At 40.5% G+C, this 17916-nt stretch overlaps 1 protein-coding gene across 1 annotated transcript in view; it reads left to right on the top strand.

Moving 5' to 3' along the window:
* ATP8B4 (ATPase phospholipid transporting 8B4 (putative)) overlaps positions 1 to 17916 on the top strand; it is a 155913-nt gene that overhangs the window by 94496 nt on the left and 43501 nt on the right. Inside the window, exons 10-14 of the mRNA XM_073303976.1 lie at positions 87 to 175; positions 1886 to 2082; positions 4313 to 4521; positions 6215 to 6258; positions 10067 to 10232. Of these exons, the coding sequence (XP_073160077.1) occupies positions 87 to 175; positions 1886 to 2082; positions 4313 to 4521; positions 6215 to 6258; positions 10067 to 10232 (705 nt within the window). The remainder of the gene's footprint in view (positions 1 to 86; positions 176 to 1885; positions 2083 to 4312; positions 4522 to 6214; positions 6259 to 10066; positions 10233 to 17916) is intronic.

Raw genomic sequence — 17916 nt, 5'->3', positions numbered from 1 at the left:
TTTAAAAATTTCAGTAATGTATTTAATAATTTTAGTAAATAATTTATCATGTAATGATTTTAAAAAAGATTTACTTTTTTTTATAGGCCCTGACACTAAATTAATGCAAAACAGTGGTAGAACTAAATTTAAAAGAACAAGCATTGACCGGCTGATGAATACTTTAGTATTATGGGTAAGTTATCGTCAGATCAGGAAAAATCAGTGGGCATTGCATCCACATCATTAATCTACTCTACTAAATTATCATTTCAGATATCATGGAATTATCTGTATCAGTAGATATTTCTGGACAGTGTACGATACCAATATGAAACCTTTGCAGCACAGATACATACATAAGGTTGAAAGAGACACATTTATCCATCTTGAAGACCGTTATCTGTCACTGAGCACCCCTGCATTACAGGAGTATTTACAAGCAGTAGCAATCCGTTGTTCTTTAGGGCAGGATCTTTTCATGAGGCTACTGGTATGGTGAGCTCAAGACAAATGCACAGAAGGTTTTTACAGCAATTTTTCTTATCCCTCACCATCGTTCTGGTTCCTAACCTTCAGTGAGAACAGGATTGTACCCTTCCTGTTAATTTGGTTTTTGTGACAGGTTATCCCCAGGTAGTGAAGATCAGGTGCAGAAATTTGTAACTAGGAACCTTCAGCGGACTGAGTATTTCACTTCTGTGTCAAACTTGGTCTCTACAATTAAAGCTAAGGATATATCCAAATTCCTTATGGTTACTTAGTGAAACAAAATATTGCAGTTTTGGCATAGGCAAACTTCAAAGCTACTACTTTTCTTAAATATTGTGTTTTTGATCATGGGAGAAATTATGGAGTTGCAGAAACTTTTTAACTGAGTAAATCCAAAGATTCATAGATGGGGTTGTGGATGAAGAGAGAAGTTTCCATGTGAGAAATAGTGAAATTTTTCCAACATGGCTAAATACTACTCAGATTTTTAAAGTTATTTATAGCTCTTTGTACCCACATGCTATTAAAATTAATCATTTACCGATGACTTAGAAAAACACATCTTAAACCAAACTTTTATAAGCATGCTCACAGCGAGTGCTCATTGAGGTTTTTGTTATTTATCACAACAATAAAAAAAACCTTTTTGCCAACTCTTCTAATAACTGCACCTATTTGTAGTTTATGTACAATATCAGATTATAATGATGTTGGGCCAGATCCTAAGGTCTTCACTATTGGCTAGATTTGCCTTTAGATCACAGCCCATAGAAAGTAGCAGTGTAGAACTACATCATCTTGGAAGAGCATCAGGAGACATTGTGTCTCAGGAAGACAGGATGGCACCCAGAGCCCCCAACATGCATGGGGAATGTGCATATGGTTACAGTGATTTTATGTGATGCATTGTAAACCCCCTCACACTGCACTGTAACTATCCCATGATCCAGAGCAGAAGGAGATTGATACCTAGCCTCCCTTTGGCTCCAGACTGCAATTTGGCCTCTCCCCTGTGCAAAGCAGGCACACTTGTACATGTATGTACGTACATACACACATGTGCTGTGCACTTGCGAAAGAGTCAGGGGAACGTGGGCTCTGGTTTGTACACAGCCGGTATCTAGACAAACTAAGTAAGGAATGGAGACTAACTGGAGACAAACTAATTATGGACTCAGATTTTGGGCCTTTATTTGGAGCAAAGAACAACAAAGTGAGATTTTCCCCCCAGTTTATTAGCGATGAAATATTCTTTGCTTTGTGTAGTTCTGTTTTGGATCTTAAGCCACCTGTTTACTTAGACTGGGTAATACCAATATGTATCTGTAAGTGAAATGTATAGTTTGCATGTATCCATTTTAGGAAATAGTACACATTTTGAAAAACCTAACCAGCTCTGTTATTCTCATTTCAGATCTTCGGCTTTTTGGTATGTATGGGAATAATTCTGGCAATAGGAAATTCAATATGGGAACATCAGGTTGGGGCCCGTTTCAGAATTTACCTTTATTGGAATGAAGTGATGAACAGTTCTGTATTTTCAGGATTTCTCACATTTTGGTCGTACATTATCATACTCAATTCAGTTGTGCCCATTTCCTTGTATGTGAGGTAAGATGAGATATTATGATTTTATAAAGCATATAAATATTAATAGCTATTTCACCTCAACTTTTTTTCTAAATTGCAATGTCATACTTTATCCCTTTAATTTTTGTGTTTTTAAAACTTGATCTGCTGTATATTTTGTACATAAGAAACCTAAACCTTTTATGGAGATAATGCTTAGAATTGGAGAACAGCACATGCTTGCTTTCTTGCCTTCTTTCTTTCTTGTCTAGAATTCATTGTCATTGAATTATGTTAACTCTTTTGTTTCCTCCTTGCTTTGCTCTCCAACAGCTGACAGGTAAGCAGTGGTGGACATCTGTCACTCCCTGCACCTGACCTTTGGTTTGAGAAATAGCAATGCGTTCATCACCTTTGTGTTATTTTTGTTGTTCATCTTTTCCCCAGAATGTCCTTGATGTGTATATTTAATTTTTTCTTCCTTAAATGTTGAGTCCTTATGTAAAAATTTCTTTTGTTCTCATGCTGAACAAGTTTATTGAGAAGGCATTATTGCTTAACTAAGGTTCCTGTTCACACAATTTTTACATTATTCCAGTACCTCTTAACGTTCAAAAATATGGAAATTAAAATCTACAATGTATATTATATGATGGAATATTATATATATTATATGGGACGGAAGAATCCCATGCACTGTTACAGACTAGGGACCGAATGGCTAGGCAGCAGTTCTGCAGAAAAGGACCTAGGGGTTACAATGGACGAGAAGCTGGATATGAGTCAACAATGTGCCCTTGTTGCCAAGAAGGCTAACGGCATTTTAGGCTGTATAAGTTGGGGCATTGCCAGCAGATCGAGGGATGTGATCATTCCTCTGTATTTGACATTGGTGAGGCCTCATCTGGAGTACTTTGTCCAGTTTTGGGCCCCATACTACAAAAAGGATGTGAAAAAATTGGAAAGAATCCAGCAGAGGGCAACAAAAATGATTAGGGGGCTGGAGCACATGACTTATGAGGAGAGGCTGAGGGAACTGGGATTGTTAAGTCTGCAGAAGAGAAGAATGAGGGGGGATTTGATAGCTGCTTTCAACTACCAGAAGGGGGGTTCCAAAGAGGATGGATCTAGACTGTTCTCAGTGGTACCAGATGACAGAACAAGGAGTAATGGTCTCAAGTTGCAGTGGGGGAGGTTTAGGTTGGATGTTAGGAAAAACTTTTTTCACTAGAAGGGTGGTAAAGCACTGAAATGGGTTACCTAGGGAAGTGGTAGATCTCCTTCCTTAGAGGTTTTCAAGGTCAGGCTTGACAAAGCCCTGGCTGGGATGATTTAGTTGGGGATTGGTCCTGCTTTGAGCAGGCGGTTGGACTAGATGACCTCCTGAGGTCCCTTCCAACCCTGATATTCTATGATTCTATAGCTAATCTCATATTTTCACTTATTAGTCATAAAACCACCATCTTTCGCCTTGCTAATATTGACATTGCAGTTAGACAATTCGTTGGGTAGAAAATTAGCAGAATGATTCAAAATAGTTTTCTGGCTCCTTCGGGCATCAAATCCATGTTAATAAAGAATAAAATGCCAGGATTAGTGGAGGCACAAAGATGACTTAGAGCCATCCCACTCTCCTTCTCAGTTATGCTGACTTGTGCTCCAGTGCATATTAGGATTGAGTCCAACATGCACAGCCTATTGTCAGTACATGTAAGTAGCTCTCACAATTGGAGTCTGTATGCACAATAATGGGGAAATAGAACACTGTGGATCAGCTGTCTAACTGTAATAATCTGTAACTGTATACATTAATAGACAGCCCAGTTGTCAGCTGACCACATGTGGATGGTTTTGAAGATAGACCTCATGTGATCTTTATCTCTAAAAATGCGGGCCTCTACCCAATGAGTGAAAGTAGTAACTACTCATTCATCAAGTATTAACCTGAAAAGACCTAACGTACTTGAATTTAGAATGTCCATATTTTATTCTCAACTGATAATGCTATATCATTTACACAATGATAGAAAACTATGAAGTTTACATACATTTTTAAATGTCAGTGTTCTTACTATGCATGTTACTTCACAGAGGAATTAAAAGTGTGATAGCATTGTATAGAACAGTATAATGTTTACTCTGCATATCTCTTTTGCTCTGAACTCTAAAGACTGCTTTGATTGAACTCCTGCATTTGATATATTTTCATGTGAAAGGTTTTACGATTCTGAAGAGTGTTTCTGTGTGTGTGGTTTGTTTTTTTTTTTCAAAGTGTGGAAGTGATTCGACTTGGACACAGCTACTTTATAAATTGGGATCGTAAAATGTATTACCCCAAAAAAGATACACCTGCTGAGGTTCGGACTACCACACTCAATGAAGAATTAGGACAAATTGAATATATTTTCTCAGACAAAACAGGAACAATCACTCAAAACATAATGACTTTTAACAAATGTTCCATTAATGGAAAAACATACGGTAAGTCAGTGTTTATTAATGTTTTGCCAGTAAAGTTTACTTCTAATTGTGATGTTGTTTAGCTCATTCGCTGATTATTGATGACATTTGTTCATTATGAGCCTTATCCAGCTTCCCTTGAAGTCAGTGTAGAGACTCCAGTCAACTTCTGTAGGCTTTGGATCAGGCTCTATAAAAGAGAAATACTATCTGATGTTGGTGTGATTCCTTAAGTATGTAAATATGGGTTTAGAGATACCTTGTCCATCTTCTGATAATCAAGGGTTTAATGCAGGATTAAAGAATGGAGATAAAACCAGTAGTCATGACATTGTATATATATAAATTAAACATAGGGGGCTTTTTCATGAACTTTCAGGTCATATTACTACCTTCAATGATTTATTGTAATCTTCCCAAAACTGAGTAATATTGTTTTAAATGCATATTCATGATACTTCTTGTACAGGCTGAAAAGTCTTTTATAATATAACTATTTTGTAATAATGTCTGATGTTAGAAAAAAGAAAAGGAGTACTTGTGGCACCTTAGAGACTAACCAATTTATTTGAGCATAAGCTTTCGTGAGCTACAGCGGATGCATACTGTGGAAAGTATTATCCGCTGTAGCTCACGAAAGCTTATGCTCAAATAAATTGGTTAGTCTCTAAGGTGCCACAAGTACTCCTTTTCTTTTTGCGAATACAGACTAACACGGCTGTTACTCTGAAACCTGATGTTAGAAAGTGATTGATTGCCTAGCACCAGGGAGTTGCTGGGCAAATATCCCATGTCTCTGCCAATGCAACAAAATTGTGTCCTGCCACAGGCCTGATACCTAATATTCCAAGTATCTATTTTACAACACTTCTGTAATCTTGAAATCAGTCCCTTAGAGACTAGCTTGAGACCACCAAACTGTGATCTAATTCAAAATTTGAAGCCACGTCTTCAGAGGTGAAAAAGCGTATGCCTTCATTACTGTGCCACTTAACTCTCAGGTTAAAAGACATTGAATAAGTTAAGGTGAAAGGGTGATATGTATATTAGTTGAGTTTTAGACTTATAAATATAGATATAATATAATATAAAAACATGGTATTAAAAATCCTTTAGTGTAAAGTGGTAATTCTTTAAAAACTTCTAAATTCTAAAAAAAACCAACTGTCTTACAGAATGTTTTAGACTAATAAAATAACTACATTAGTATTTGCTAATATTCTGGGTAGTCTCTGTATAGAGAAGTTTAGGTAATACTACAAATACTAAGGTAATTTTTTCAGCAAGTGAATATTTGTATGTCTCAATTGCATAATAAACACCCCGTATAAAACTTGAGAGCCAGATCCTGAAAATATGCAACAAGTATACTTTATAACCCTTGACTTCTATGGGGTTACTCATGTGAATAAAGTAGATTCTTATGCATAAGTGATAGCAAAATCAAGCCCTAAACAATCAGAATAAATACAATAGCTGGAGGAAAAAATTCAGTGGCATTGTAGACAATAGAATGGAAGCATTTACTTTAAGATAATGTTGGCTGTACCATGATCCACTGCAATATTTTATATTTTTGAATGTTGTTGCAATAAGTGTTTCCTCTTTGATGTCTACCTCCATAGTCTAAAAAAATATGAAAAAGTTATTTCATAAAACTCTAAAACTGGAATTAAATGTCATATTTTATGTTAATTAATTTTGTATTTTGTAGGTGATGTATATGATGACTTTGGCCGGAAAACAGAAATTAATGAGGTATAAATATGACCAAGTTACTAAATATTTAGTATATTGTAATATAGCTTATTTAATCATTAAAATATTTTCAATAGATCAGTAATTTTCAATTAAATATTAATTTTCCCTGAACTTGAAACATGCTGTAGAATAACTTATAGTAAGATGTAGGCAAGAAAAACATGAAATTTCTTTTCCCTCTAGGAGTTTGATTACATTTTAAAATTTACCAAAATAGCTATTCCGAAATAATTATTCCAGAACAGTTATTTCAGTATAAGCACCTGTATGAACATTCTTATTCCAGAATAGCTGTTTTGGTGAACTTCCAAGTGTAGACAAGCCCTTACATCCTCCTTTTATGGCCCTTCTTTCTCTAGGCAGTAGGGCTGAATGCCAATCACACAGCACCAGGTGTAACTTCAAGCAGTACTGTTTCAGGTAATTAAAAGCACCTACATTTTGTATGTAACAATCAAATAGAACAATGAGTATTTTGGAGCAGGACTATACTGTGAGTTACTATGATGATGGGAGCCATGTAAGTAGCCAGACTGCTTTGTTTTCACACTCCAAAAGATCAGCTATTACCAAATGCGCAACTACAAAATGGGGAATAACTGGCTAGGCAGTAGTACTGCTGAAGAGGATCTGGGATTATAGTGGAACACGAATCAAATATGAGTCAACAATGTGATGCTGTTGAGAAAAAGGCTAATGTCATTCTAGGGTGTATTAACAGAATTGTTGCATATAAGACACGGGTGATAATTGTCCTGCTCCACTCAGCACTGGGGAGGCCTCAGCTGTAGTCCTGTATCTAATTCTGGGCACCACACTTATGAAAGATGTGGACAAATTGGAGAAAGTCTGGAGGAAAGCAACAAAAATGATACAAAGTTTAGAAAACTTGACCTATGAGGAAAGGTTACAAAGCAGGCATGTTTAGTCTTGAGAAAAGAAGACTGAGGGGGAACCTAATTATAGTTTTCAAATAAGTCAAGGGATGTTAAAAAGAGGACTGTAATCAATTGTTCTCCACGTCCACTGACGACAGGACAAGAAGTAGTGGGCTTAATCTGCAGCAAGGGAGATTTAAATTAGATATTAGGAAAAACTTTCTAACAATAAGGGTAGTTAAGCTGTAGAATAGGCTTCCAAAGGAGTTTGTGGAATCCCTATCATTGAAGTTTTTTAAGACAAGGTTGGACTGAAACCTGTCAGAGATGGTCTAGGTTTATTTGGTCCTGCCTTGACGCAGAAGGCTGGACTCAATGACTTCTCAAGGTTCCTCCATCCCTACATTTGGTTCTGCCTGTACCACTGAAGTCAATAGGAACGGGAACAGACCCTTACATAGCGAAATAGGGACTGATAGAAGTCATATAGCCCAATTAGATTCCATTATTTCTCTGGCTTTATAAGGACTTGGTTGTAGATTTTTTTAGCTAGACAGCAGCAAGATTTGAGAGGGAAGAGTCAGAGTGATATTCTAATCTCATTCACTCTCTTCTGCTGAGCTACATAAAATTAGAAGGGTCACATTTCCTTATTCATTTCTAAATTATTTAGTATTAGCTACACTAAACAAGATTTTTCGGCCCCCCCCACTATGCAACTAGTATTGACTCCCTGGCATTGTTTGTGTTGCATAGAAGTATAGAAATGTAGTGCTAGAAGTGACCTTGAGAGGTCATCTAGTCCAGCAACACCCCCCCCCCGCCCTTGTGCTGAGGTAGAACAAAGTATCTGATGTTGTGGGATAGCTAGAAAGTCAATCATTTGACCAGTACTGTTCGCTGTATCTGCAGTGATATGAGTACATTGCCCTTGAACTCTAGTTCATATTAGATTCCGCATCCTTTTCCACATCAGTGACACTGTGGAAAATTATGTAAGGTAGAATTAGACAGGAACATGTTTGTGCTATCATTTGTTACAGCTTCTTTTGTTCCTATTATCTCTACAGAAGTTCTTCATCTGGGTCTTTGAATAGCTTGTTCAGGGGAAGATGCACTACCCCCTCAAATTCAAGATCAGTTTTATTGTGTATAATCACAATGTTTATAGTAGGTGTAACCTCAGTTCTGTGCTTATTAACTTTTTTGGAAATACAGATACATGCTACAATTCCTTGCCCTCTAGTGTTTGGAGGCCCTACAAAAAGGCACAGAAGCTATTAACATGTACTGGAGATAATCCTTAGCTAAACTCAAGAAACCCAGGCTGGGTGCGGGGAGGAATGGAAGAAAATTACTATAAATGTGTAAAAACCTATATATTTGTAATGATACTAACCTCTTTTCGACAGTGCTTTGAAATCTATTGATGAAAAGCTCTGTATCAGTGGTATAATTATTATTATAAAAGGCCATGCCATAACTTCATAAGCTAACCTCCTGATTCCTAGAAACTCATTGTTAGAACACAGTTAGGAATCCTAAGAATAACAAGTCTGCCAGTTACTTAGCTACCATTAATTGAACATGCAGCAGTGATCCTAATCTGAACATAACAAAAAATGGCCAACTTCTTATCTTATTAATTTTAAACTATCCTAACATTCTGATGGACTCTAAACCTGTGTGTATGTTATTTGTTAACTATGAGGTATCTAGATGTGCCCTTGCTTCTGGTTGTTTTGATACTTTTTCTTTTCTTCTGTATATTTCTTTATAATTGGTTTGCATTGAGAAGCTCCTGCTCTGTACTTCTGATATCTTTGTCTTTTCTGTCATTTGTTTTTGTAAAGAAAAAATTACATTTCAGTAAACAAAAACTAAAACTCAAATGAAGCATGTTTCCCTGCCTCTGAAGCTAAAGGAACAGTTCAATTGGCTTTCAGTGGTATTAGGGTTTATATCTTCTTTGCAGGCTAGCCATTAAAAAGGAAAAACAACAAACATTTGATCAATTTTGACTCCAGTAAGCAGAGTGCAGTGACATACATTCTGGAACACAGCAGCCAGCACATTGCATGACAAATTTCCTGCTCTTGTAGTGTCTTAAAATAGACTGCATCGAGCTCCCCTCTGTCTCTAGATGAAAGTGACTGAATATTTCCAGTCCAAATTTACTTCAAAAACACTTTTTCTATGAGATGCCTGCCACAGTAGAAATGATTTTATGACATAATAAGCAACATAACTTGAAAATGTTTGGAAAATGACATCAGGCATGTACCAATTTTATTCTTAAGAACTGTCCTTACTGATTAAATGGAATAACTGGTTTTGAAATACAAAACAAATAATAGGTTGAAAATGTGTGTATTTACTTCAATGTACTTCAGTCTCAGACTACGCAGCCCATGTCTGCTAGAGTGTTTAACATTTAGCCTTATGTCTGGACTCTGGAGACTTGTTAAAATTGATTAGCTTTTAGGCCCAGCTGCCATCTGTGTCTTTGAAAATATCCCCACCCCTCAACAGTCTTGTTTTAAAAACTTATCTTTTTAATATTAATGTAGCCTTGTCAGTTAAAAAACAAATGTCATTTTTCTGATATTTAACTTTTTTGATGAAAAAGGATACATTACAAAACTGAAGATTAAGGACCACTTTCTTTTGTGCCTGTAGACCAAATACAAGTATTAATTTTCTGTTTTAGATCTTTTTCAACCACTGTCAGTGAGAACAAAAAGGAGTCTTAATTACAAATGCAAAATCCAGATATGTAATTGTACCATGAAATTAAATTATGCCATTTTACTTTGTGTGGGTTTCTAATATAGTCTCTTAATACAAAAATATCAAAATAAAAGGATCTCAACCATTTAAAATCCTTACTCTTTTAAACGTTGTGTTTGTTTGTTTTTCTCTTGCAGAAAACAGTGCCAGTGGATTTTTCATTCAACCCACTAGCAGATAGAAAATTTCAATTTTATGATCACAGCCTGATTGAATCCATTCAACTAGGAGATGCAATGGTACATGAGTTCTTTAGGTTGCTTTCCCTCTGCCATACAGTCATGCCTGAAGAAAAAAATGCAGGTAAACTACTGAAAAGCTTAGTTATAAGAGATTCTAAATATTTGGTTTCTATAGCACTTTTCTAACTTAAAAAGTATAGGTTAGCCACATTTTTAAAGGAAGAAGTGAGTCAAGAAAGAGCCATAAAAATGTGGATGCAGATCTTGCACCCTTAAAACTCTGGGTACACTGTCAGGTGTTTCTGAGTACAAATTAAGTAATTGCACATGCAAATCTTAGTTGCGTAAGCAAATAACTGATTTTTCTGTTCTCTGACACATGTAAATACCTTTTCATACTTGAAATTGTCTGATTTCCACAGGGTTCTGTGAGCATAGCATTGGCATACACTGTTTGTATTGGCTTACTTGTTATGCTGGCCCCTAATTTAGTTCAGGCAATTTTGCCTGGGGGAGTGATAGTGCACATAGGTGCATGTGCAAAATTAGAGGCCAGGTGGATCTTCATTAAAAGTTAGTCTTTTTTAAGTCTTCCCACAAAAGAGAGGGAAGTAAGATTATTTCATCTCTTTAGAGTATTGCATACAATTATTTTTGTTTCCACTTGATTATTGTGCCTTTTAGTATTGGTTTGGATATTTTTATAAGTGTAATATATGGTACATATCTTGGATGAGCCATATAGTTCAGGTGTGTGAGCACAAATTGTGTATAATCTTGGTCTGGAAGTGTTGACAATATTTTCAGCTTGCAAACTGTTACAATTCTGAAATCGAAAATTAGGAAGCCTTTAAACAATGTTAGCCATATCATGTGTTATTCATGAAGAGAGGCTAGTCTTACTATAATTCCTCATTTTTGTAAAAATCCCCTTCATGATCCAAGAATTGGGAGTTCCACTGTATCACTAGGGCCCTACCAAATTCAGCATCCATTTTGGTCAATTTCATAGTCATAGGATTAAAAAAATCGTAAATTTCATGATTTCACAAAAAGAAAAGGAGGACTTGTGGCACCTTAGAAACTAACAAATTTATTTGAGCGTAAGCTTTCATGAGCGACAGCTCACTTCATCGGACGCATGCCTGATTTCATGATTTCAGCAATTTAAATTTGAAATTTCATGGTGTTATAATTGTAGGGGTCCTGACCCAAAAAGGAGTTGTGGGGGGTCACAAGGTTATGTAGGCAGCATTGCAGTACTGTTATCCTTACTTCTGTGCTACTTCTGGTGGCAGTGCTGCCTTCAGAGTTGGGCAGCTGGAGAGCAGGAGCTACTGGCCAGAAGCCCAGCTCTGAAGGCAGAGCTGCTGCCAGCAGCAGTGCAGAAGGAAGTATGGCATGGTATGATATTGCCACCCTTACTTCTGCTCTGCTGCCTGCAAAGCTGGGCCCTCAGTCAATAGCCGCCACTGTCCTAAAATAATCTTGTGACACCCCTGCAATTTCCTTTTGAGTCAGGACCCCCAGTTTGAGAAATACTGGTCTCCCCTGTAAAATCTGTATAGAATAGTGTAAAAACACACAAAAGACAAGAGTTCATGGTGGGAGACCATATTTCATGGTCCATGACGTGTTTTTCATGTCAGTGAATTTGGTAGGGCCCTATGCATCACAGTCCACCTTTCAAGATGCAGACTAATTATCCTCACTTTGTTATGTTGCCGTGTCATGTGCTCATTCTATACTGGTGGCTGAATTAAAGTTGGATACTTTTCTATGGTATTAGACTCTTTAGAACCAGTCATGCTGTGTGTAACATGAAATAAATCACCATAGTCATAGTCACAGAGGACAGGATTCTGGGAAGAGAAGATGTATGGAGTGTGACAGCACCTCAGTTACCTGTCTCATGGATGAGCATATGTTAACACAGCATTTACAAGTAGCTAATGCATCTTGTCCATTGTTTAACACAGAAATAACAGGCCTTTGATTTTAAACCTGTGCCCTGGTCTACACTAGGACTTTAGGTCAAATTTAGCAGCGTTAAATCGATGTAAACCTGCACCCATCCACACAATGAAGCCCTTTATTTCGACTTAAAGGGCTCTTAAAATCGATTTCCTTACTCCACCCCTGACAAGTGGATTAGTGCTTAAATCGACGTTGCCGGCTCGAATTTGGGGTACTGTGGACACAATTCGATGGTATTGGCCTCCGGGAGCTATCCCAGAGTGCTCCATTGTGACCGCTCTGGACAGCACTCTCAACTCAGATGCACTGGCCAGGTAGACAGGAAAAGAACCGCGAACTTTTAAATCTCATTTCCTGTTTGGCCAGCGTGGCAAGCTGCAGGTGACCATGCAGAGCTCATCAGCACAGGTGACCATGATGGAGTCCCAGAATCGCAAAAGAGCTCCAGCATGGACCGAACGGGAGGTACGGGATCTGATCGCTGTTTGGGGAGAGGAATCTGTGCTATTAGAACTCCGTTCCAGTTTTCGAAATGCCAAAACCTTTGTCAAAATCTCCCAGGGCATGAAGGACAGAGGCCATAACAGGGACCCGAAGCAGTGCCGTGTGAAACTGAAGGAGCTGAGGCAAGCCTACCAGAAAACCAGAGAGGCGAACGGCCGCTCCGGATCAGAGCCCCAAACATGCCGCTTTTATGATGAGCTGCATGCCATTTTAGGGGGTTCAGCCACCACTACCCCAGCCGTGTTGTTTGACTCCTTCAATGGACATGGAGGCAATACGGAAGCAGGTTTTGGGGACGAAGAAGATGATGATGATGATGAGGTTGTAGATAGCTCACAGCAAGCAAGAGGAGAAACCGGTTTTCCTGACAGCCAGGAACTGTTTCTCACCCTGGACCTGGAGCCAATACCCCCCGAACCCACCCAAGGCTGCCTCCTGGACCCAGCAGGCGGAGAAGGGACCTCTGGTGAGTGTACCTTTTAAAATACTATACATGGTTTAAAAGCAAGCATGTGAAAGGATTACTTTGCCCTGGCATTCGCGGTTCTCCTAGATGTACTCCTAAAGCCTTTGCAAAAGGTTTCTGGGGAGGGCAGCCTTATTGTATCCTTAATGGTAGGACACTTTACCACTCCAGGCCAGTAACACGTACTCGGGAATCATTGTAGAACAAAGCATTGCAGTGTATGTTTGCTGGCATTCAAACAACATCCGTTCTTTATCTCTCTGTGTTATCCTCAGGAGAGTGAGATATAATTCATGGTCACCTGGTTGAAATAGAGTGCTTTTCTTCAGGGGACACTCAGAGGAGCCCATTCCTGCTGGGCTGTTTGCCTGTGGCTAAACAGAAATGTTCCCCGCTGTTAGCCACAGGGAGGGGGGAGGGTTGAGGAGGTAGCCACGCGGTGGGGGGAGGCAAAATGCGACCTTGTAACGAAAGCACATGTGCTATGTATGTAATGTTAACAGCAAGGATTACCCTGAAAGAGTGTAGCCACTGTTTTATAAAATGTGTCTTTTTAAATACCGCTGTCCCTTTTTTTTTCTCCACCAGCTGCATGTGTTTCAATGATCACAGGATCTTCTCCTTTCCAGAGGCTAGTGAAGCTTAGAAAGAAAAAAAAACGCACTTGGGATGAAATGTTCTCCGAGCTCATGCTGTCCTCCCACACTGACAGAGCACAGACGAATGCGTGGAGGCAAATAATGTCAGAGTGCAGGAAAGCACAAAATGACCGGGAGGAGAGGTGGCGAGCTGAAGAGAGTAAGTGGCGGGCTGAAGACAGGGCTGAAGCTCAAATGTGGTGGCAGCGTGATGAGAGGAGGCAGGATTCAATGCTGAGGCTGCTGGCGGACCAAACCAGTATGCTCCAGTGTATGGTTGAGCTGCAGCAAAGGCAGCTGGAGCACAGACTGCCACTGCAGCCCTTGAGTAACCAACCGCCCTCCTCCCCAAGTTCCATAGCCTCCACACCCAGACGCCCAAGAATGCAGTGGGGGGGCCTCCGGCCAACCAGCCACCCCACCACAGAGGATTGCCCAAAAAAAAGAAGGCTGTCATTCAATAAATTTTAAAGTTGTAAACTTTTAAAGTGCTGTGCTTAAAGTGCTGTGTGGCATTTTCCTTCCCTCCTCCACCACCCCTCCTGGGCTACCTTGGTAGTCATCCCCCTATTTGTGTGATGAATGAATAAAGAATGCATGAATGTGAAGCAACAATGACTTTATTGCCTCTGCAAGCGGTGATTGACGGGAGGAGGGGCGGGTGGTTAGCTTACAGGGAAGTAGAGTGAACCAAGGGGTGCGGGGTTTCATCAAGGAGAAACAAACAGAACTTTCACACCGTAGCCTGGCCAGTCATGAAACTGGTTTTCAAAGCTTCTCTGATGTGTACCGCGCCCTCCTGTGCTCTTCTAACCGCCCTGGTGTCTGGCTGCGCGTAACCAGCAGCCAGGCGATTTGCCTCAACCTCCCACCCCGCCATAAACGTCTCCCCCTTACTCTCACAGATATTGTGGAGCACACAGCAAGCAGTAATAACAGTGGGAATATTGGTTTTGCTGAGGTCTAAGCGAGTCAGTAAACTGCGCCAGCGCGCCTTTAAAGGTCCAAATGCACATTCTACCACCATTCTGCACTTGCTCAACCTGTAGTTGAACAGCTCCTGACTACTGTCCAGGCTGCCTGTGTACGGCTTCATGAGCCATGGCATTAAGGGGTAGGCTGGGTCCCCAAGGATACATTTTGGCATTTCAACATCCCCAACAGTTATTTTCTGGTCTGGGAATAAAGTCCCTTCCTGCAGCTTTTGAAACAGACCAGAGTTCCTGAAGATGCGAGCGTCATGTACCTTTCCCGGCCATCCCACGTTGATGTTGGTGAAACGTCCCTTGTGATCCACCAGAGTTTGCAGCACTATCGAAAAGTACCCCTTGTGGTTTATGTACTCAGCGGCTTGGTGCTCCGGTGCCAAGATAGGGATATGGGTTCCGTCTATGGCCCCACCACAGTTAGGGAATCCCATTGCAGCAAAGCCATCCACTATGACCTGCACATTTCCCAGGGTCACTACCCTTGATATCAGCAGATCTTTGACTGTGTGGGCTACTTGCATCACAGCAGCCCCCACAGTAGATTTGCCCACTCCAAATTGATTCCCAACTGACCGGTAGCTGTCTGGCGTTGCAAGCTTCCACAGGGCTATCGCCACTCGCTTCTCAACTGTGAGGGCTGCTCTCATCTTGGTATTCATGCGCCTCAGGGCAGGGGAAAGCAAGTCACAAAGTTCCATGAAAGTGCCCTTACGCATGCGAAAGTTTCGCAGCCACTGGGAATCGTCCCAGACCTGCAACACTATGCGGTCCCACCAGTCTGTGCTTGTTTCCCGAGCCCAGAATCGGCGTTCCACAGCATGAACCTGCCCCATTAGCACCATGATGCATGCATTGGCAGGGCCCATGCTTTCAGAGAAATCTGTGTCCATGTCCTGATCACTCACGTGACTGCGCTGACGTCGCCTCCTCGCCCGGTATCGCTTTGCCAAGTTCTGGTGCTGCATATACTGCTGGATAATGCGTGTGGTGTTTAATGTGCTCCTAATTTCCAAAGTGAGCTGAGCGGCCTCCATGCTTGCCTTGGTATGGCGTCCGCACAGAAAAAAGGCGCGGAACAATTGTCTGCCGTTGCTCTGACAGAGGGAGGGGCGACTGACGACACGGCTTACAGGGTTGGCTTCAGGGAGCTAAATCAACAAAGGGGGTGTCTTTACATCAAGGAGTATTTCAGGCAGGACTTCACGGAGGGTTCCAATAGGAAATGGTGCACTTAAGTTATTGTTCTTATTGGAACAAGGAGGTTAGCCTGGCCTCTGATTGATACATGGCTAGATTTACCTCACTGCACCTTCTCTGTGAGTGACTGCAGTGTGACCTAGAGGAATGAGTCCCCTAGACGGGGGAGGGGGGGAAGCAAATGAGTACAAAACAAATCTGGTCTATTTCTTGTTTAGATCCACTCCATCTATCTTTTACATCTTTGGCTGGCAGCAGAGGGTGCAGAAGGACTGCATGCCATCCACATCTCATGGCTGCTCGGCAGAAGATGGTACAGTACGACTGCTAGCCATCCTCATCTCTTGCCTGCCTGGCAGAAGATGGTACAGTAGGACTGCTAGCAATCTGTATCACCTGCCTGCTCACCATAAGACGGTTCAATAGGACTGACTGCAGGACTAAAGAGAATGACCTGGTCAAGTCACTCCAAATTTAGTCCCTGCGCCCATGTCTGCCCAGGCGCTCCCAGCCGACGTGGCCAGGAGCACCTCGGACATGACGATGACGGCTACCAGTCGTACTGTACCGTCTGCTGCCACAAGGCAAGGGGTTGCTGCTACTGTGTAGCAATGCCGTACCGCGTCTGCCAGCACCCAGGAGTCATAAGGTGACGGTTACCTGAGCGGGCTCCATGCTTGCCATGGTATGGCGTCTGCACAGGTAACTCAGGAAAAAAGGCGCGAAACGATTGTCTGCCCTTGCTTTCATGGAGGGAGGGAGGGAACGGGGGCCTGACGATATGTACCCAGAACCACCCACGACAATGTTTTAGCCCCATCAGGCATTGGGATCTCAACCCAGAATTCCAATGGGCAGCGGAGACTGCGGGAACTGTGGGATAGTTACCCACAGTGCAACGCTCCGGAAGTCGACTCTAGCCTCGGTACTGTGGAAGCGCTCCGCTGAGTTAATGCACTTAGAGCATTTTCTGTGAGGACACACACACTCGAATATATAAAACCGATTTCTAATAAAACGACTTCTATAAATTCGACCTTATTCCGCAGTGTAGACATACCCTCTGTTTCTAAGCTGTGAGACAACGATTCTATCTGCCTCCCAAGAAGGTAGATCTGTTAAGGAGAATTTCTTATTTTTATCTAATCAAATTGTATTGGTTTATGTTGCTGCTGTGGCATATTCAAAAGGAAATGGACCATATCGTAACGATTAACTGAGATGTAACACATTTTGGCTAGTACTTATGCATAACTGTTTTGAGACATGATCTCATAACCTGTAATTGTCTTGCTATGTTTTGTTCTGATGCATGTTTTTTTCAACTTCAAACAGTACAAAAATCTTTAATTCATAGTAAAAAACTTTGTGTTGATTTTGAAGTTGATTGAAACTGATGGGAGTACTTGGCTACAAAAAAGTCAGGGATTTTGTGTCAAAAAGTATTGAGTAACTCTAAACTCTTCCAGTTCATTAGGAAGTAAGTATCCAGTTAATGCTAACTCATTTGGGCACTGCAAGCTACCTTTAATTTTTTTTTTTTAAGTTGAAGAGGTGGGTCAGGAGGTCTCTGTTTTACAGAAGTCCTCTTTTCACTCACAGTTTCTATCCATTCACAAGTTCAGCTCAGAGAATGGTGGATCATTATGGGAATGTTTGCACTGGCAATGTGATTTGAACTAGAGAGTCTTTCTTTAGGGCTCAGAGGGCATTTTAATCTTGATGCCCATTTAATTCTTGGCTTCTTTCAGACTGCCAACATGGTGCCAATTATGATTAGGAACCGGACTGAGACCAGCTTACTACATTTAGGCCTCATAAACATGTGGCAATTGCTAATGACTTTGCCACTATAGACTAAAGTTGAATTAAAGCAGTGACTTGGAGGTGGAAAGTTTGATTTCTTTTCAGTCCTCTTCCTTCATCTGGTGTAGGATCAGTCAGTCTATTTCATTGCTCATATTATTGTTCATGGAGCCTTTTTCATTTCTTCTAGCGGGAGAGATGATAGCTAAATCCCAAAAATTTAATGGA

This window comes from Lepidochelys kempii, chromosome 10, assembly GCF_965140265.1.
Source record: "Lepidochelys kempii isolate rLepKem1 chromosome 10, rLepKem1.hap2, whole genome shotgun sequence".
NCBI classification, from domain to species: Eukaryota; Metazoa; Chordata; order Testudines; family Cheloniidae; genus Lepidochelys; species Lepidochelys kempii.
Note: the sequence above shows the minus strand (reverse complement) of the source record. Positions and strands in the feature narration are given on the sequence as shown.